The sequence below is a fragment of the Leuresthes tenuis genome, unplaced genomic scaffold, assembly GCF_036924035.1.
Source record: "Leuresthes tenuis unplaced genomic scaffold, fLeuTen1.0.hap1 SCAF_4, whole genome shotgun sequence".
In the NCBI taxonomy this organism is placed as follows: domain Eukaryota; kingdom Metazoa; phylum Chordata; class Actinopteri; order Atheriniformes; family Atherinopsidae; genus Leuresthes; species Leuresthes tenuis.
The window spans coordinates 10966215-10988441 of NW_027325358.1; the positions used below are offsets into that span (position 1 = coordinate 10966215).

A 22227-nucleotide genomic window follows, 5' to 3' on the forward strand; every position below is an offset into this window, starting at 1 on the left:
GTGGAATTTTGAGAGGCTTAATATACCAACATGAATCCAGTCTAATTCTTCTTCCCCTCCCCCTCACTTGTATCCAGCTCAGCCTTACTTGCATGTTTTATTCCCTTCCCTTATGTTATTTTGAACATTATTTAGTGGGACAACCTTTGTGTCTGCATTTGGTTTTCCAATGGAGGCTTTAATCAAAGCTACTCTGAGCTAATTTGGCTCATTTTCTCACAGTTCAGTATGTCTTTTGGTTTGTTAGAGTCTCTTTGCTGTGACAAGGATTCCCTGGTGTTGGCCTCTCCGCAGAGCTTTCAACCATGTGATGAAATCCCCAGTTGAGTAGCTACCTTCATAATTACTGTGAACGGTTTACAAGGATGGAACATGAGAGACATGAAGTTAATTCCCTTGATTGCAAAACACTGCCTAAAATGAGACGTGGGGATGGTTTACAATGATGAGAGGAGATTCTGAGAGAAACAAGAGGGGACTGGTGCAAGGGATGAGAGATAATGGAGATATATAAAAAAAAGGGACAGGATATGATTTCAACACATGGAGACAAATAAAACCGCCTGGGTCATTCATTATCTTGAATGTGAAATATACATTGTATCATTATGTAGAAGAAAAAGGTAGACCACAGTGAATTTCTGTTTGACATCAAACGACATCAACCAAGAGACCTGCAAGTACAGACTCAGATATCATTCACCCATGATGATGGTTTTGAGTGTGAAGATTTGAAAGAGATTAAAATTATCTATGGGCAGGTCCTTAGTCTGCATTTGTATATAGTGAAACAAACAAACAAATATATGGAAAATACAAAAAAACACTCACAGAACATAAGAGATGAGAATTGGCAAGAAAGGCATGTGTCTTGGAAATAATTATAAATTAAAAAAAAGAAAAAAATGTGGTATTTGATTGAGAGCACCTTCATTAGAAATTTGGCTGAATAAATATAGACTTACACTTTACTTTTTTCACAAACAAATATTAAAAGATAGAAGTTGGAGCAAGTGTGGAGAACCTAGGCCGATTTGAGTCTAGCTGAGCGTATAGATTCAGGACTTATTCAGCACCAGACCTCATTATCTGGGTGTGTTTGTTTAGCTTTGAGAAATTTCATTTTGAACGAGTTCAGGCTCGCTAATATGTTAACATACATTTCAAAAGTCTTGTTTTGGTCTTACGAACACAAAAATCTCTTCTTCTTTTCTTCTGTCACGTAAACATGCTGAGAAACGAAATGTTGAATGTTGTCCAGATGCAAATAATCTCTGTTGCCTCAGTGTAGCCTAAGAAGTTAAACCTTCCTAATCATGGATGGATCTGATATTCCACTTCATTCAGCAATCCATACATGTTCTCCAGATATCACTGTAGAGATGGATACTGAAATGATGGATTCAGTGGAACAATCTCACACACATTAGTGTGTGTGTGTGTATTAGTATTAGTCCCTTTCTGTGCTGCCACATTCTAAAAATACAATACAAAGTGACACTTCTTTCTTCTTTTCATTTTTCTGTCATCGCATTTTCCTTTATTACCTTTTATTGATTTCTACTTTAGGTGCCCTTTCTTCAGCTGAATTTGAAATTTCATCCATCCAGGCAACTGATGAGCCTCTGCTTATTTACATTCTTGTTTCATCTTGCTTTGATCTCCTTTACCTTAATCTTACTTTCTTCTGCTAAGCTACTCACTTTCTACCCTTCACTGTCTATGTATCTGTACCTCTTTGGGAACTGTGCTGGGTTTTTTCATCACACAAGGCATCTCTGTACAATATTGATTACATACACATAAATATGTATCAAATGCATCAACGACTCTTTGTAAATGCTGACTGTTGGACTGTCAACAGTCAGGTTTCTCTCACCGTGGTAATTCTTTTCTCTCTTCTTATAAGAAGTGCACGTTATGTCAGTTATTTTTGGTTCATGTTTTCAGTCTATATTCTATAGTGGTTTAATAGTTGTCTTTAGGTGTTTTGGTTGCCTTGTGACATTCTTAACAAATATGCTTGCCTCTTACACTGTTTATGACAAAATGCAGCCTTTACTCTCAACTACTCTCCTTTAAGAAATATAATTTTGAGCTATTCTTTTTTACATATCAATTCAATCTTCTTTTCAAGCCTCTTTTGTATAGATATAATTCTGTTTTGGAGGTCTTATATCTCTTGTATACTGAAAAGCCTTATGGAACAGATTAAGAATTAGACGCTGCATGCAGACTCAATTTCTCTTGCATTAACACATATGCACATTGAAGAACCATTTGGGTATTGATAATTAAATCTGATGTCTAAACCAGCCACAAGGGAATGTTGCAGAATTCAATCAAATATTAACATGTGCCTTGTAGGCTTTGAAGGGTTGCATTTTAATATCAAGAGCCTCTCTGGCCTCTGATGTCAGAGCACAAGTTAGAAGATCTGTGTGTTGGTGCATATGGAAGGATTGCTAACATAAGCTACCAGTTTTCAGTTTAATCTTCAGCAGGATATTGTCAGTCGGGATGCTGAATTTCCTGAATATCAGCTTAAGAGCCTGATGCTCATAAAAGCTTCCTGTTGCTTTGGTATGATAATTCAGTTTTCTTTTCTCTAGCTGTGCCAAGCTCCAACATCTCAGGGAGAGGAGAGCTTCAGTCACCCACTCATTTGTATCTGTCTGGCATTTGAGAACAGCACTGGATTCCCTTAGAAGCAGATCTATTGCCATGTTTACCTGTGGATGCTCCGTTATGTCAGTGGGGTGTCCTCTCACTGACATATTGTCGCAGATTCTGTTAAGAATAAGTGTGTCTTTGAGCAATCATGTTGCTTAAAACATTCTCTAGTTCCTACTTTTCATTAAAGTTTTGCCACTTATGTTTAAATGAAAGAAATAAATGTCCTAACTCTCAGCATTTCCAGTGTGATCAACAGGATCATGTACATAATGATTTAAGTTAAAAAGTTAAATGTGTCAAAGGACTATCGGACAATTCTGTACATGTAGTGGAGAAGACGATATACGTCAGATTTCTGTTTTTGCAGGAAAACAGGGTCACGGTTTAAATGTATTGTAAATGCTACAAATCTTAACAGAGTCAGGCTGCAATTTCCAAACTTTTTTCAGTACCATCTTTCAAGCCCAAAGGGGTGTACTGAAATTTAAGGTGTTTTGCTGAATGTTTCAGTCTATTAGGCTTGAGTAGTGACATTTCAGCTGGGCTAGCATATGCTATTTTTTTCTTGCATTAATCTGAATAAAAGACAACTGATCCACTTGAATTAACTTTTTTGTCATCGCTCTCTCTCTCTCTCTCTCTCTCACACACACACACACGGACAAATGTGGAGGAGCTGTGCAATATGTAATTAAGGATGATCCACATTGTACCAATGATCTGCACACTGGTTATTTAATCTGTGTGTGTCTCGGTGCAAGCACATGTGCCCTTAAATTCATGTGTGTGAGTGTTGAATGTCATAAGGCCAGAGCAGTGTAATGTCACACTCCTGTCCGGTTAATTAATTCAAATGTCCACCTATAATTAATTTCACACAGAAGATAGTGACCGTTCCCCTGGTAACAAACCCTGAATGCATAATACCTTCAGGTACAGAGTATGTGCTGGGATATTAAAATGCTCAGTGTATTTCAAGATAAATATAGAATTTAAAGTTGTATAAAGGCAGATAATTATACACGAGAAGGAAAAGTATCGCAGTATAGTAGTAAAAGTAGAGCTTTTAAATGTGTTTTTTTACTTCCAATTGAGTGATCTGTTCGCTTATTAATATTCTTATTATCCAGCAATCTGTGTCAGAATCCCTGAATGTTAGAATTAAAAGAGACCTTAATGGACTGGTAGCTGAAAAAAGCACATGGGGTAATCCTAAACTCTCAGCCAAATTTCAAAAACCACGTTAAAATTACCTCTAATAAGAAGCTGTTTGACACTCGACCGACTCTGGCTGTTTTGAAATAAAGTTATATTTTTATATTTATCATAGCTTGAGAGTTTATTCTTAAACCAGCCAGTCTACAATGAAATATATTCAGAGCATTTACAAGCAAACGATAAAAAGCTAATAAGGTATCACGATAAGCACGTTTTAAGTAAATATGAGATTTTAATGTCCATTACATAAAGTTTGCATCAAAATGTTTAAATGAACTTGCTCCTCCACCTCTATGTGAAAATAAAAATAAACTACAGAACTGAAGTAGATCTACTGAGGGAACTTCATGTGGCAATCGTAAAGTCATTTTTTGTGAAACATATTATTCTCAGACTGTTTATTTAACATTTCTATATACTTAAACTTGTTTAAGTGTGATTTTGCATCGTGTTTTATTTCATTTAAGTTATTTTTATATCCTGTAATAACTGTACATTCAGAGGTTGTAAGTTTGTGTCCATAACTATAGGTAAATTCCACCTCCTTACTGTATCTATCTATCTATACTATCAGCAGGAGGTTAGAAAGAAAGAGATTTGAGTGTGTATAGAAAAGAGATTTCATCATAACAGATTAACTTCTCCTTACTAAGCTGTCATCATGCTGTAATGCCATGTGCAGGCCTCCTTCTCATGTCAGAGGAAATATTGTGGATATTTTGTTCAACAAAGTGATTACACTGAACAATTCTTTATGGCAGTTCAGTAATTTATCCATCCACCAATGGGAAGATACACCTCTTTCTTGATTGTCCATTTACCTTGTATTAGCCCTCATTTTCCCACTAATGATATAATTCAAATTAGATGTTGGCTAAAAGATAAATGTCTCTGTGTAAAGCTATCTGCTCCCTGATCACCCACATGGGTGGTAGTCAAAGTTTAATATACAGCTCTTCATACTTTAAATGAAGACCTTACAATGCTTCTTTATGCAAAGATCACAGCTGCCATGTGATAACAGAGGTCTTGAATGTTTCAGAAGGAGATAAGAAGCATAGAGCTAACTTTAGCTTTTGGTAATAAAGTCTAAAATACAACAGCACTCAAGAAGAAACTCAGCCAACTTTGACTGACCCTGAGAGCCTATTGTCCACTAAATCAAATGTTAACTAGAGTGCTGGCACACAGCTTATGGCCTCTTCCTCAGTGGTTACTACAGTTCTATGCCAACATAACAGCATTTATGGATGTGAAGAGTTATGCTGTCTTGAGCCAGGAGTAGTTATGAGGATGGGAGAGAGCAGGTGTTGCTCTTTCAAAATTAGTTTATTAAAGTCAGCATATATTCTCATGGACATCAGTGTGGGGTGGTGTACTAAATGATAGTGAAATAACAATTCTATCCTTCTTTTGTAAGTCTGGCTTAAAGCAATATGCTGGAAAACATAAAGTGAAGGAAACTTCCAATAAGTAAGTGAAGAACTGAGTAATTCAACATGCATCTGTGAGTGTGTGTTGGTGTGTGTGTGTGTGTGTGTGTGTGTGTATAACTTGGTAACTACCTGCTAAAGTAAAACCTATCACCTCCACTTACAAATAGACCCAATTTGATATATGACATCAATTTAAACATTAACTGATGTTCCAGGAGAGCCTTGAACAGCACCAAGGATTTAAAAAAAAATCTAAATAGAAAAGGTGCTGCCTATCTCAGCTTAGTGACTGCAAACCTGGACTGCCTTCAATCATCTCAGGTGTATAAGCACTATACTTTTAGATATACAATGTTTAGAACATCTTAATAATAATACATATTATTATTATTATTATTATTATTATTATTGCTATGCCAATCATGGCTGGATAACAAATGCTTCGGGATGGTTGTGTATCCCTGGGTACATGGTTTTTGGACGTCGCCAAGCTTTACTTTAAGCAGCATACTTCCCATAGAGTGAGTTACTAAACTAAGACTATGTGAAAAACAACCCTTAGCTAGCTATTAACTTTTACCTTAAGGTGGCTTTAACAACATTTTATTATAGATTATCTATTTGAAATGATTTCACATTTATTTCAGTTTTATTGAGGTCCTAATTGCTGTTGAAACTAGTTCCCAACACTGAAGTTATCTCATTTTGTAGAACTCAGAAAACAAAATAAAACAAAAAAAACAACTGTTTTATATCTATCATAAACTGTATCATTAGTAAAATGTATTCATCATTTAATGAATCTTCAAGATTGTATATTGTACGGTGATATCTTTTTCCACCGTGCATGATTTTGCATTCCTATAAAATATTTGGATGGTATAGCTGCACATTTTTATGGCAGGGTTTTTAGTTCTGTGCCTAAATGTCAAACAGGCAGAAGCAGTACTTAATAAGGAGGGTGGAGGAGTATTGTGATGGAGTTCAGGTCAAGCTATATCCATTTTAATGACAGCGTTATTTTTACAATTTTGAATTTAACATGAAGCGACATTATGTGCCCTTTTTCCCCAGTCAAGTTTTGTGATGAGAGGATTTGTTGTGGCTTTCAGATGATGTGACCTCTGAGACAGCAGCTTGAGGGAGAGATGGGATGATCTTTAAGAACAAGGGATTAATATTCCTATTCATTTTGTCTCGTTTCATATCTCCTCACAAGGGCCAATGTGACTTTCATTCTCGTGACATTCTGAAAAATGCTGTTAAATGTTAATGGAGACTATTTTTACATGGGTCGTGACCACACCTGGCACACACTTACATGCCAGACACCCACCAACCAGACATGCAGGAATTTAGAGATCGAGCCATACAGTAAGGACAGACAAAACTTACACACACATGGACATCCTTTCCAGGCCACAGCACAAAACTAACCTTTCACCTTTGACTGGTAACTTACAAAGATAATGTAATCCGATGAAAAAGAAAGAAAAAAGGACTTAATAATAAAAATAAAATAATAAAAATTATTATTTTTAACTCTATATATATTCTTGTCTGAAGGGCTGGCAAAAGTACCAGAGAATAAAGGTTGTGAATTCACAGCTCATGAGAGAGAGAAAAAAAGAAAAGATTGATAGTAAGAAAAGTTAACTGGATGTAGCCTGTGTGAGGCAGCTGCATCTGGAAGAGAGAAATCTTTCTCATCCAGCCTCCTTTGAACAAGGGGCACAACTAAGCACCAGTTAACCTGATCAGGAGCACTTGACAGCAAAGAGGTGAGAAAAGCCCTCCAAAAATTTAGAAAAATGTATATCAAATGATTCACACTTTGACTTGACCCTACTAAGCAAACTTTACTCAGAGAAACCTTTAGTTCTTCCCTCTTAATTTAAGTTTAATTTTACCTTCAGTTGCCGCATCGATTCGTATTTGATCTAACAAGCCCTCTGCATGTGTCTGCATGCAGCTGTTATCATCTGAGAGTTTTCACAGCCTGTTGGCTGGAGAAATTCTCACGCAGAGCACATCACTTGCTGCAGAGAGCCTGCTGTTGAAATCAAATGCACTTTACATTTGTTGTACAAGGAGATGTCACACAGAGAGTGTGTTCTTTAACGGCAGACTGGTGCACCTGCCTTTTATGAGCAATAGGAGATAGAAAATTAATTTTTGTGAAATACCGCTGCAGTTCAGATTGTGCTCATGAACGCTGAGAAAATAAGCTGGTTGTGAACATGTATTAACTATTACAATTCACTGTGACTTCAGGACAACACCAGTGAGACCAGTTATGAATTAAACACATTAACTTTGGATAGATGTTGTAAGGTCTTTCAAAAAATTAATTCCCCAATGCAAGTACAATGATTCACCACACATCTAATAATACTTACTGTAATTGCACCTGAATCACTCTTATTTACATGGCATATCACATCGATTGAGGTTGACATCTAAATCGAATAAAATGCGCCTCACAGTTGGATGTCCTCTTGACATTATGTTCAAATTATAGGTTTTTTTTTTTCCTTGTTCATGAAAGGCATCACCTTGACAGGGCAGGATTATATAAAGACAGAGTGCTCTGAACATAAAAATATGCCACTCTTTATCCTTGATGCAACAACAAATAAAACCAGATGACGTAAAAAAAAAAAAATTTTATTCTGCAAAGAAACCACTATTGTGAGCCATCGGTGACATGCAATTAAAATCTAATAAGCTTAACAGTTTGACTCTGGAATACTTCATTACAAACTAGACAGAGTTGAAAGCCAAATAAATAAGTAAATAATCTTATTCTGTCGAGAAACTTAGAAGCAGGAGCCTTCCTTAAAAATATGCTATGAAAGTTCAACAAAACTACTAGAGTGAGGGTGGTGTTTAAAATTTTGTGAACCCTTCAGTATACATATCGATGCAAGTCTTAAGAGTAGATTACGCAAGATCAATCAAACAAACAAGGGAAAGTATAATAATTTATCATTACCAGTCAGTGAGAGGCATATAGGCAGTGCAAATTACTTCCAGCATTTTACTGAGTGTCTGCTGATGAGATTTGGAAGTGGTTATGCTCTGTGATGGCTGAAACATATGTGGGTATGCTCCATAAACCAGCATAGACTCTGCACTACACCACTGCTTATTGGGTAGCCATTACATGGGATTTGTGGCTTCAGAGACTTATATACAGTATTTACTGCACTGAAGTGGGTCAGACTCTTGTATTGGAAAGATGCAGCTTTTTTTATTTAAAATAGTATCATTTCCTAAAGTTCTGCATGAAAGGGAATTCAAACTGATTTGACTGCTCTGTACTTACTTATGAAAAAGCTGATGTGTGTATTTATATCATAGAATCCAGTTCATTAAGAGGCATCACAATGCATCTTTAGAGGCCTGTCAAGATTCTCAGCTCTACAAACTAAGACACTCCTCCACGGTTCAGTCACATATAATGCCCCTAATCTACACTAAGTTGTGTTTGGGTCTCATCTCTCCACAAAGCACAGATTTTTCCCTCACACCCCAGCCATGCATGATATTGTTGTTCAGTGTTCAGTGATGGTGGCAATAAACATTAACATAGACCTTAGAAGTTGCTCTGGTTTCTTTTCTGAACCCTTTTTTTGTGGTTATCTTCATGGGGAAGATACAGATCCATCCATCTGTATTCATTTGTAACTGTAACTGTGGATTAATTAAAACTGTTTTGAACTTTTGAAGTCCAGAATTGGTTTTTCACACTTTTGGTGTAAAAATCTGTCACTATTTTAAGTAATGTCTATGCAGGAATATTGAAAAGAGTGTCACAAATTTTAAGGCACCACTACACTTACCAGAGCGCAACTGTCTCCCAGCAGTCCAGGAATTAGAACCAGTACAAAGGTGTGCATCTGTTCAGTTACATTAAACTCAGACTGTTTACAGTCCTGCAAAGTCAAAATCAATAGGGTCTGCCAAGACAGGAAGAGCCTAATGTTCCATTAGAACTCTCTGCTATTGAATTACAGCTCCAGAGCTGGAGAAGTTTCAGCTAGCTCAGGTCCCCAGAGGAGAAACACTGAGAAACTATGAGGGAGACAGAAGGAGTAATAAATCTAAAACTGACAAATATAAAGTTATGGCATCCGCCTTCTTTCACTCACCCCCATATTTTTCAGTCTTCTTTGAAAACAAAAAGCAAGATATTGATGGGACAAATTCTGTAACATTTGTTTCTTTTCTTTTTTCTCGTTTGTTTTTTAGTTTCATGTGGTCAACACTATTAATCAATCACCTCCCTCTTTTACAATTTTTCATCCGCTGACTCCACCCACTATTTATTTCAAAGCTGCCATATGATGGAACAATAACCTTTTTTTCTGTTCTTGGGAGCATAAAGTCACAAGCAAGTGTAAGACTCCCCTAAAACATAACCCTGGTATTTTTTTTTAGTTCTCCTTTGTTTGAAAGTTTGTCATTTAATGAGCCAAATCTGATTTTTATTCCAAAAGTAAGTCACCAATTAAGTTTCCTCCACCTCCCCTACCCGCTCACATCCTCCCTGCTAGACTGATGAAGCCAGCTTCTGGTGGAAATGTTCTGATGTTGGCTGTACTGAGGAGCAGGCATCTTACATCTACTCCCAGCTTCAGAGGATATAAGAGCACAGAGGGTAAACTCTATTTAGGGGTTCTATTCTAGAAAGAGTCAGCTAAAGACTGTGTATATGCAGCAACCACTTTTTACTTTTTGACTGTTTTAGAATCTTGACTCAGTTCAACACTGTACTGAAGAAAGTGTGCTGCAAAGATGGAACAGTTCCAGCTCTCAGTGTGTGAACTTCATACAAGGGAAATATAAGTATCTGATAAATAATTCATCAGGGTTTCATCAGTTTGTCAATTTCTTTCATTTACCAGTAGCTAATGCTAATGGCTTAGATAATGAGGTTGGTACACACCAACTTTAAAGGTTTTGGTGTTACTTTTTAAAAGAATAACATTTTTGTTAAGACATTACTTTTTTTTTTATGCTTTCTAGCTGAAAAGACATCTCAACACAGTGCAATATGTGCATCTCAATAAGACCTCAGAAGATAGTATGAGATTGTTAAAAAGGCACAATATGACACCTTTAAATTTTAAATTCCTTATCTTTTAACACATTATAACATACTATCTAAAAGTACCATATCTCTCGTGTGTGTGTAATGTATCATTTTTATTTTTTGTCTCTTCAGGAAGTGAAGCTCATATCTAAGCTCTCTGCAACACATAACTTTGCCTGTCTTCAGGGAGTTAGTATCCCTACAGGACTAATAGAGCAAGATAGACCAAAAGCAACATAGAGAGAAGGCTAGGGTGAGAGAGGAAGAAATGTCATAGACAGGGGGTATAGGGAGAAAAGACCTGATAAAAGACAAAAGAGCTACATGAAAAGAAAATTCAAATCAAAAGATAGAGAGACAGCAAGAGAGCGGAATAATTGAAGTTGTCTTTGGGCCTCCTGTGGTGGTGATAGGTCGTCACAGGGTCCCTGTGGGGACAATTACAGGGCCTAGTAGCAAGAGTCAGTGTTTGTGTGTGTGTAGGCGGACGCCTGCCATCTTGTATGTGTCACCAAGGAAGGGCCTTTTGTGGGAGAGGAAGGCACAAGATGGGATACAGGAGGAGCATAAATGAAAATCCACCAGTCCACCATGAGATACTCGACGAAACCTTATGCTCCTAAAAAGAAAAAATCTGCTTCTGACTTGCAAGTCATCCATCTTCCAAAAAAAAGCATACTTTTATATGCAGTCTATACACTGTGAACATATCTTCCTAATACTGGCTCTAAAGACAAACAAAATAAGATAGAACAAAAAACAATAAAAAGTTGAGCTGTAGAATGCCACAGGCAGCTTTTGAAGGTCATATCATACCTGTCCACCAGGTGTCACTGAATTACCCTCCTCTCTAAATGACCCAACATAATCTGGAAGCACCTCTCTGCACAGTTCACTTGCAAATCTGCCTGATAAAGGATGTTGGAGCCCCCAAAATAATTTATGTTTATGTTGAAATGACTGTGAAAGGAAGTATGGTAGCAGGTCATCGTGAATTTATTTTGAAAACACATGAAAACAACCTGTGCAGGATATCTCAGAATCAAGGCCACCGTATTAAATACGTAAAACACATTCAAAATTCTGAAAAACAAAAAACGCTCAAACTGTACATATTGGGATGAAAAGTCTACCTTTCACTAGTTTGACTACTTCTCTCTCATTGCTTTTTTAAAATATTTTTTCCTGTGCATGTACATCGACTTTTTCTTTTATCTGTTTATTTTTTTCAACAAACCATAAACCCATAAAGAGGATTTATGTTTTACTCTCTTTCTCTTCATAATTACTGTCTTCTTGCCTGCATACCATCTTATCCAACCCACATTGCCATTCCAATTTCTCATTGCCACCGTTGTTGTTTGTTGATGGTTTATATGCAGTGTTCTGTATTTAGCTCTCACTGGGAGTCACACTGTTCCATTTACCTTTCCCATAACGCACTGCTTGGGAATGGCTCCAATTATGCTAAATGTGCATGTTTGTGAGTATGTAATGTTTCTGAGTAAGACATAATACAACAGTGTGGGAAGGGATGTCATTTTCATACTCTTCCTATTTTTCTACATCTCCTATATACTAATATTTGTTTTTTCAAAAATTAAGAGCTTCTTTTGAGAGGATTATCAAAATGCACTTTCAGTCCTGCCATCAGGGATACTAATGTCACAGCATAGTGCTAATTTGCGTCACACATCTGACACTCATGTGACACACTTGCACATTTGTTTGGCAGTTAGGTATGATAATTATAATAAGAATAATGATAATAGAATAATCATTCTCAAATTGATTATTACAAGTAGATTTCCTACTTGCATTCTGCATAATATCACAGACAACTTAATATCTATCAGCAAGTTGCTGTGGCTGAATGTTCCCGTCTTTACTTGCACTTTGATTCTCGTATGTTTCTATATTTCTTTACCTGCCAGTACAATTGTGTAAGAGCCGTTTGTTTTTAGCTCATGATAGAAAGCATTTAATTTAATATGCTCTTTTTACACAACACTCACCATGGAAACATTTTAAAACAAGGGTGCAGCCTTTAATACAAGGGGATTGAATAATTCCCCACTGCAAGAAGCAGCGTGTTTACCTTCAGCATGCTGAAGGCTATGCATGAAGTTTTATTTAGTTTGGATTTTTTTTTTTCTACAAGAACGCAGTAATCAGCCTTCCGCAGGTGGACTGAGAGTGAGTTGACAGCTGCCATGCAGGCATGGGAAATCTGTGAAACACCTCACTTTGTGTGCAAGTTGGTGCTGTTAGTTCCAGAGACACCATGTGAGTCGATCCATCCAAGGATGAAACTATAAATTATTCAATTAGAAGTTTAATTACCAATGCTTCAAGCCTTTTTTGGGTAATCAATTTCAACATCTATTTATTGTCAAGTTTGGGATGCTCATTTAGCTTTTTGCTCGCTGCAGTTTTTTTCCCCTCGAGTTTTACTTAATTTGTCAATACATATGAATCCATTTTTTCAGTTCAAGTCTGTAACACATTCCAAAAAGAGCTGGGATAGTACAGTAATGGAGGTTTTTATCGTGCAAATAAACGTTAAGTGATGAGTCAGTAATTTTTTATTCATTTTCAAGTTACGTCAGTAACCACATTGACATTGCTCTAGACGAAAAAAAGTATTGTACTGGTGTTGCAATTAAAATATTTCAGGATTACACAGCATATGACTTGCATTACTCATTTGTTGTCAAACCACTTAATGTAAGAACCAGTAATAAAAACCTTTGCTAGAAATGGTGGCCTGCATTATGAGATATGAATTCACATTTTGCATATTTCATGAGACAACTCAGAGATAAGTCGCTGATATATAACTTAAATAAACTGAAATCTGTAAACACAACTTCCATGTGCATGAGGGTTTGACAATGCTTTTGCTTTTTTCTCTTTAATGCTACAGAGAAAAGACACTTGATGTGTCAGCTGTACCAGGAGGACAGATGTTTAAAAAGGTTTCAGTTCTACTAGACAGGAGACAGATATTGACCCCTCAAAAGTACTGGGCTGAGTTGACCATATCTATACTTCAACACACAGCCTTCGGTGTCCTGAAACAAAGGTCTCACTTGTCTCCCATTTTTAAGCTTGCACCTGCCTTCCAAATCACCTCTGACTGACAAATGGCAGCAATGAGTTTCCCGCTGCTTCGCTTGGCCCCACACACAACTACTCACATCTCCAGATTGCACTAAAAAAAAGAAAGAAAAAAATCACAAAGGGACAAGCTGACAAGTGCTGTTAACATCACTTTGCTTTCACTAACAGCTGTGTCCCACTTCACTTCTGTTGCCTCAGAGACATTCTGAGTGACAAATAACGGCAAAGGTCCAAAGCTTCCTCACAATTGTGTTTTTCTGCTTGCCTCACCGCCGTTGCCCCGCTCATTCTTGTTGAAGGAAATGAAATAAATCTCCAACGTTAGGTCTAAAGGGTAGATGAGGGAAATAGTCTTGAAAAGGCCCAGTTTTAAGATGAAGGCGCTTCGGTTTCACCTGGAAAAGCCATATAAAAATCTTTGACTTTTTGGATGTTGGAGAAATATTTGGTGTTTTTCCTCTGTCAAGTGAATTTGTAGCAAATAGTTGAAATTTCTAAGAGAAAATTGGTATCAGCCACATTTCCATTACCTGATTTTGAGCAATTATTAAAGTGTGAGTAGTGTTGTTAGATATCCATAGCTGTATTAAAACAACAGAAATCACTGACATCAATGACAACAAAACTCCCAAGAAAAATCATTCAAACAAAACCTGATTCCAGGGACACACATCTTTGGGAACTTCTTTCAGTTTTGCACTTTTGGTAATTTTCTAATGTACTTTAATATTTGCCATATTTGTTTTGTAAAAGCAAGGATAGGTCATAACCTAATAACTACATAGAAACGTCAGTTTGTCCTGTTCTCCCTTTCTTGCCTACCCTTTTTGTTAATTTCTTCATGGTTTTAAGTATCTCTTCTCCAAAGAAACAGTGTAGAAGTGGATCTGTCAATTTATGAAACTTAATTTCTGACACTATCATGAATTCAGAATTTCATTTGGTTTTATTTTGTTTGGTGGCGGGATATGAGAATGCTTTAGATGTAATGTAATCTATTTTGCAACTAATTATTTTGAACTTAATGGCAATGAATTATGACCTTTGTGACAACATCAACAAAAACTGTGAATAAAACAGCTTCAGATTTAGTTCTGAGGCCCAAAAATTGCATTTGCAGTAAATTAAGTCCCACTGACTTATTAGAAGTTTTCCAAGTAAGATCAATACATGAAAAGAGAGTTAGGTTACATATCATGGACTGGCCTATGATGAAAACAATCAAACTGGAAAAATCCAACAGCCCATTATTCAGGATCATTTTCTAACCACTGACACTGGCATATATAAACATTGCGAACTTAAGTACATATTGGCACGTGTTCTTACCCTCCGTGACTGGATCTCTTTGACATATAAAGGCAATAAGAATTCTGACACGCCCTCCAGTCTTACTCCTTCCTTGGTCACCCGCAGAGTCCCCATACCATCCTAAAAAAAAATAGATAAATAAAAAAAAAAAGTAAAAGACAGAGAGAAATACATAGAGTGATTATTCTGGAATAATGTCAAGTTGAATGAAAATGAAAAATCTTCATCTGTTTTTAAAATGAAGGCTTTTCAGATATCCCCAGGATAAGAAAATTAATAGATTTTTCTTTCTTATTTCTAAATCTAAGTCTTCTTTTAGTTATAGTGGTACAAAAATCTGTTACCAAAGACCCCCCTTTTATTGCACCTAGAAACATTCAAGACAACAATGACAGAATTAAACTGCGAAGGTACACAACATTCACAGGGCCAGTTTATCTCTTATATTGTTTTAAGATGGATTAAAAGAAGAAATAGATTTTATTCCCACAATTTTTTTTTCCACTTTTGTCACAGTATTGATTTTAAATTCTTGGTGTAATAAATGAACATATTGATATGTATATATTTCTCTAATCTATTTGAATTTGGACACTAGGATAAAATGAATAATGAATAAAATAAAAAATAAAAATTAATTAATTAAATAAGGATTTACACTGTGGGTCATTTATTGATTCAAAATTTATCAATTTGTATAAATAAACAAATTAACGTATAGATAGATTTAGTATAGTATAGGGCAGAGTTACATAAGTTCTGTGTTTGTAAAGAAAGATGCTACAAAATAAGATCCTGACAATGGAGAACAAAAACAGAAAAAAATGCTTTTAAGGTAGGCTTTATGATCTAACAAAAGGTTTCAGAAATGAGATGCAAATATTTTGGTTTCTTAACTCGACTGAAACTGAACGACATCTAAGATATATTTGAAAATGCAGTGTCAAAGCACCGATGCCATATTATCTCCTGCTGAGATCCTGTAGGGAAACACATCATCACAGCCTGACTTAGGCATAACTAAAGCAAAGCAGCCAGACCTTAAAAATAGAAAAAGAAGAAAGAAAAGGAGGAGGAGAAAAATCATATTCAGCAAGATGAAAATTGGAAAAATTAAATGAAGACTAAAAATAATAAATTTTAGTATTTACCAATCAAATCTTAATTGAATTAAGTGTGTATATATATATATATATAATTCAGAGCAATGATGCTTGTCTACAATGGTTCAGGAAATTAACCATGTTTAAGGGGCTTGAATGATACAATGAGCATGTAAGTCAGTACTTTAGAGACTCACACATTTTAGGTTCTCAAGTTTAACAATCTAAGGTATGTTCAGGCCCTTTAAAGAGCCCAAGACACCAAGTGCTTATTAATCATTGATAGGTATTGTAATATTGATGTAAGATGGGAATATCATGTATTCATACAGGACCACTTCATCCGCTGTCAGATCCTATTTCATAGAATACATTTTTTAAAATGCTTTACCAGAAATAAATTTTTAATGTTAGCATCAGGTTATTATCATCATACAAGAACTGAACAACAAAAAAAAGTGAAGTAAATGAAAAGTGATGTTTGAGATATAAATTCCACTAACTTGATGTTCAGCAACTAAATATCCCAAATCACAGCTCACCTACCAATGTCTCAGCTTTATAATGTTTACAAAAGAGTTATCTTTGTCAAAACAGCAATATCCTGAAACCTTAGAGAACCATTTAGCTTAAAATGCAGACAGAAACCCGAGTAACACATTCAGGCTTGACAAAATGACAGATAAAAGAAAATCCTGTTGACTAAAAGACTAATACATATTAAAAGAATACTATTAATAAAATCTGCAAAAATTTTAAGCATTGTAAAGTTATAAATGCATACATTTAGGTTGTGTCCTTTATATCAAATGGACATTTGTAATATACTGCTTTGATCTGTGTGATAAAAATGGCTTTGTGGTGCTTTGTGATCACTTCTGAAGCATTTTACAGATTCCACATGAGTGGATGCTCAAAAGATTGTTGGATCAGACTAACGTGGTAAGATTGAATTCCTTTCAAACAGCCTTGTAGGGCATTTTGATAGTGGAGGCTCTTACAGAGCAAAGAGGCAGCTACTGTACCATGTCAAATCGGTGCTTAGGAGAGTGACAGAGGAGAGAGCATAGAGGTGTAGCAGCTGCTCTGATCATGGGCTTTGTCAGTGTTCTGTTAGGCTTCTGGAGAATCTAGTAGGCTTCAAAAAAAAAAACAAAAAACATTTATTAAACTTGGGTGGACACAGATTTTAGATATACAGCTTACAAAATATAAGACTAAATCATAAAAAAAGAACGAGTTAGACAGTTAACATTAAGACAAATATAACATAAACAAAGAAATAAAATACGTTCACCTAACCTTTACCTAACTCAACACGCCACCCAGCTCCTGGTCTTCCATCAGCCGAAAAGAGCACATGCCCCCCCTTCGGTTCATTGAACTCCACTGGCTCCCGCCCGCATCAAATTCAGTTTTATGGCACAATCACAAGAAAAATCTGGGACGTGTAAAAATATGTAATTATAACAGTATCAGTGCTATCTTTTTTTAAATTTGTATTGTTGAAAAAAATACTACTGAAAAAAAGATGGCATGGTGGTTCGAATAATTTTCCCTCCGGTAAACATTTTCAGGTTCGAAAAGTTGACACAGGTGCATGGTACTTCTTCATCACTGAAACCAAAAACCGCTTGTGTTAAACCTAAATGCTTTCAGCTGGAATATATGTTGCTCAATGAAAGCAGATTAGTCGTGCTTCCCTAGTTCCCAGCTTTGTTTTCATGATCACAAATATTGATGAAACTGTCCTTGAGGACAGTAATTCTGTGTGGAGTGCTGCAGCTAATTATCATTAATTGTTCAATGCAACAAACCAACAGAGCCTTTCAAAGTGAAATAGAGAAAGAGACAATGAGACAGTGGGGGAGGAGAAAATGGGAGAATAGTATATTGTGAAAACCAGGAGTGGCCATGGGAACATAGTTGCTCACCCACACTTATAACACCAGGGAGGTGGCTGAGGGTGTTCCTGACAAAAACTCCAATGGCAAAGACAAAGCCATAAAGAACTACTCTCTCTTCAACAAGGGAAACAAGAATGAAAGACCTTTGATGGCAGAGTCATGGCAGAGTCAGTCCAGGATTACATCAACATATACAGATCTTAGTCCGGCTACACTACGTAATAGTCAGGTTAGCCTTTGAGTGTCATTTTTTTAACATGAAGAAGAGTCTAATTGACCTTAAATGATTGCTTGAAACAGGTGTTTTGGGACTATAGCCAAATGCTCCCACATAATGAAGGGAAACCTTGCTTCATGAGAGAGAAATGTTGCCCTCCAAAATATGGTTATCATTATGAAAGTGTATCATTCAACACAAACCACAGCTTTCCTAAACTGGAGCATGTGGTTAAGCTTAAGTAAATGGCAACTGAAAAAAACAAAAAGATCAGCTGAAAGTTAAACTTGACATTACTCAGTTCCCCTGGTGAGAGGCACTGTGTTTTATTTCTCTACCACCAAACTCCTTTAAAATTCCAAATCTAAACTTTGCTGTTTGTCAACCAGCAAGATAGAGAGGCAGGTCAGTGTCCTGTACATTGAAAAATTAAGCTAAAGTACATTAAAAGAACACTAATGTCTTCAGTCGACGCAACATTAACAAGTATTTCAAATTGGAATTAGGGTTAGGATGAGTGAGTGACGATTTCTCCAATCTATGTGGTCTATTTCAGGATATTAGTAACCAAAGGGGAAGCAGAGACACTCAAGGCCTCTCTGACTCGAACAACTTCCTCTAACTTTTTTGTAAGGGATCTAAGCTGCTCCCAGGTCAACTGGGAGTATTTATCCCTGAGGCCTCTGCTATACTGACTGTATACTGTAAGCTTTCCTGGAGGCTCCCTTATCACGTACCAGAAACTCCTTAACTGGCTGGAGCAAATGGGTCCACTCTAAAGTCAGATTTATAAACTTCTTACCTGATGTCGATGAGTAAGCTCATTTTAGCAGCTTGTATTCATAATTAATTTGGTCATTACTTAAAGTTTATGGCCTTTGAAGAGGGTCAGGATGCAGGATAAGACAATTAAGAGTTTTGGCTGATGGTTTATTTTCCATTGCTCCACAGTGTTAAAGTACAGTGACAGCATTACGAGTGGATCACACTCAACAGTCTGTATCATGGTCCATTTTAGTTGTGAATAAACCCGACTTCCCGTTGTCCTCATGAGATGGATTCTTCCCTGTTACCTGAGGGCCTCAGAATTGGAGGTGCTGATCTGCATTCCAGCTCACACTCAGTCAGTAACTACTGAAGTGCACACAGAGGCCTACAAGGTATCAGGAGAAAAAAATATCGTCTACAAGAAGGGTGGACGTGTCCTGTTCCTATGCAGAAAATGCTTTTCAGCTATACCTTGATTTATTTTTCCTGTAAGCTAAACTTCCTTTTATAAAATTGGTGCCACAATGGTGACTGTTAAGGATCCACTAGATCAAAAAATCTTTGATTTGACTTTTATCAGATCTCACGGTAATGCAATTTTCTTAGTAAAATGTTTAAGGAAACAAAACATAAACTTCTGAAGTGGTGCACACATACACTTTGGGAGTAAAAAAGTGTGCCAGATCATACAAGGTTTTCAGTATCGTTGCATGTATATTCATTGCACTGGCTAGAGTTGAGCGTGGAGCTTATTCAGTAAGCAAAAAAGAGACGGGTATACATGAGTTATTTTGACCAAAATCCCACTCACTACAAAGCCTGCAATGCCTCTCAAGTCTTTTCCTTTCTCCTTCACTTACTTACTTTGTCTCTCAATTCTGAAAACATGAAGGCGATGATGTTAAAATTAATCAGGTGGTTTTATTCCATCTCACTGCTCCACGGTCCAAGCCTCATTCTGATTGAACACGACAGCATGCACTTCCTCCTTCTCCGTATCTCATACACTGCTCATCTTTTTGTCTCACTTTTAATCTAGCGTGCGTTACTGGAATGAATGGTACATTAACAATGTTGCCCAGAAAACAATTGGAATCTTTCAACAACCACAAAAAGAAAGTCTCTTCATTCATTCACTTATGTGTTTCTTTTTTTTGTTGTTATTTACCTCACTCTCTCCTTTAATACGTTTAATACGTTTATTTATGTCTGTCTATTTCATTCAATCATTTGTGGGAAAAAAGTTTAGATGATGAAATGCAACTAATGTGTGTTCTTCTGGAGGCAGATTTATGAGTTCAGAAAGAAGTGTTTATGAGGTTTTTGATTGTTCATACTTAAATGTTGTAAAGTAACCAAAGTCCAGTACAGCCGCCTTGACCTTTTTTTTTAAGATCATTTCAAAGAGGCCCAGGCATACGTTTTTTCAAAAAGTCTAATCATTTGGTGCTCCCAGCCATATTATTCTAATTATTTTTGCCTTAGTATTTGGTTATATATTTCACTTGCTCAAATTCTTCTTTGAAAGCTTTGCTCTCTACTTTAAGCATTAGAATTACCCATAATTACCCTCCATTACCCATTAGGCAGCCTTAGAATAAAGAGTATGAACATGTTCACTGCAGTGGAGGTACAGACAGTGAATTCAGAAACTCGGACACTGTCCAACAATCCCAAGCCTCACTATTTATTTCATTTGAACTGATATAGCCTTTACTGACATGCTTCTTTAGATTATGTATTGACTGAAAATGCATTCATTTTACCATGGGTTCTGCTTTCATACCACCATCACTCAGAGTTGCTAACCACACACTTTGGAATGATCATACTGCATTTGTTTTTATATTTGCAAAAATAAAATCTTGAATCCTGTGGAAAAATATGAAAACAATATCTAACTGCAAGGGCACATGGAACATCCTGTACTCTCATAATCTTTGCAAAAAAGTTTACTTATCTCAAGGAGGAGAGAGAATCAAAATCTATCTTTTAAGGACAAACATCTTGTTTACATTTTAGTATAAATGGCTTGGGGAAAGATGAACTGACAGAACATAATGTTATAAGTCTCTCCTGATATGCTGTATCACTTCTCCACCAAGTACCTGCACCGAAGGTATCATTTAAGATGACTTTGGTCTCGCAATACTCATAACAACACTAACACATTAACACAGACAGTATCATGATCGTTCCGGTACGGCTACAGTCTTACAACAAAATCCATAGATGGCTGTATGTAATGAACTCCTAACTGCTTATATCGCAGACCACGTGACTGTGCTCACACTAAAACTACTTACATAAGTGCAATAGTGAGACCTGTGAGGGCAAGTATATGCAAACTGCTCATTATATACCATTTTTGCACCAATTGTTTAAATGCATGTCCACCACTAAAGCAAGCCTATTAAATCCTTTTTCATAGCCATTAGTAGCGTATTTAACCTTGGGGCTACAAGTTAACAGTCCAGCATACCTCTGCCTCCCAGGGGGCACTAACATTAGGGATGACATTAAACTGTATCCAACAGACTATGTTTCTAATAATCACAGATCTCTGAGATAATTAGGTTTCTATTATATTTGACTGAACCATAGATGACAGCCCCACAGAGTGTGACAGAGAATAAGCTGCAAGCTGTCTTAGTGATAAGTAAAAATGATCTATTTGTTCATAAGCTGCTGCTGTCTGTTTAAGAGGCACCATGTGAGAAGTCATGGTTGGTTGATATGTGTTTTTGTAAAGTAAACGTAAGCCACGCTCATGCTTCTAGCGTCAACCACAGCCCCCTCAGTGGCAATTAAAATATGCACCTGGGTGTTGTGTTCCTATCAGTGCCGTGCCAACCTGGAACCGATAAAAACTTCTGTCTACTCTACAGTCATTTGATGTGGGACTGAATGCTGATTAAACATTTTCCTGTTGTATTCAACAGCCAGCTGTTAGTGGGTGTAAATGCTTTTTTCCCCACCAGTGTACAAAGGGTGATAGCCAACATTTACCAGCACAAACTTTCTTGACATTGCATTTACTGTACTTTGGAATAACAGATATGGTTTAACTTTTAGTTACAGAAAAGACTTTGTTGTCAAAAATGCCATGTAAACCATACCCACTACAAATTTATCGTAACTTAATCACCTCAAGGCAGCATCCGGATGAGACGTCATGTCACACCAATTCTAAAAAAGTGTGCTTGTGTGTCTGCGAGTTCAATTTGTGCAAGGTCAAAAGAGTGTATGTGCTTGTGGATGTCCTCTTCAATGTAGTAGTTGTAGAGATAATGATGGATTCTCTCATCATGGTGAGGTTAACTGCCAAACCATCACATTAGGTGAAAGCATGCCATATGCAAGGTTATGC

The 22227-nt window shown here is 36.6% G+C and overlaps 1 protein-coding gene across 1 annotated transcript in view; it reads right to left on the reverse strand.

The window, feature by feature from the left end:
* LOC140305622 (zeta-sarcoglycan) overlaps window positions 1-22227 on the reverse strand; it is a 305078-nt gene that overhangs the window by 80145 nt on the left and 202706 nt on the right. Inside the window, exon 3 of the mRNA XM_072384569.1 lies at window positions 14881-14982. Coding sequence (XP_072240670.1) covers window positions 14881-14982 — 102 coding nt within the window. The remainder of the gene's footprint in view (window positions 1-14880; window positions 14983-22227) is intronic.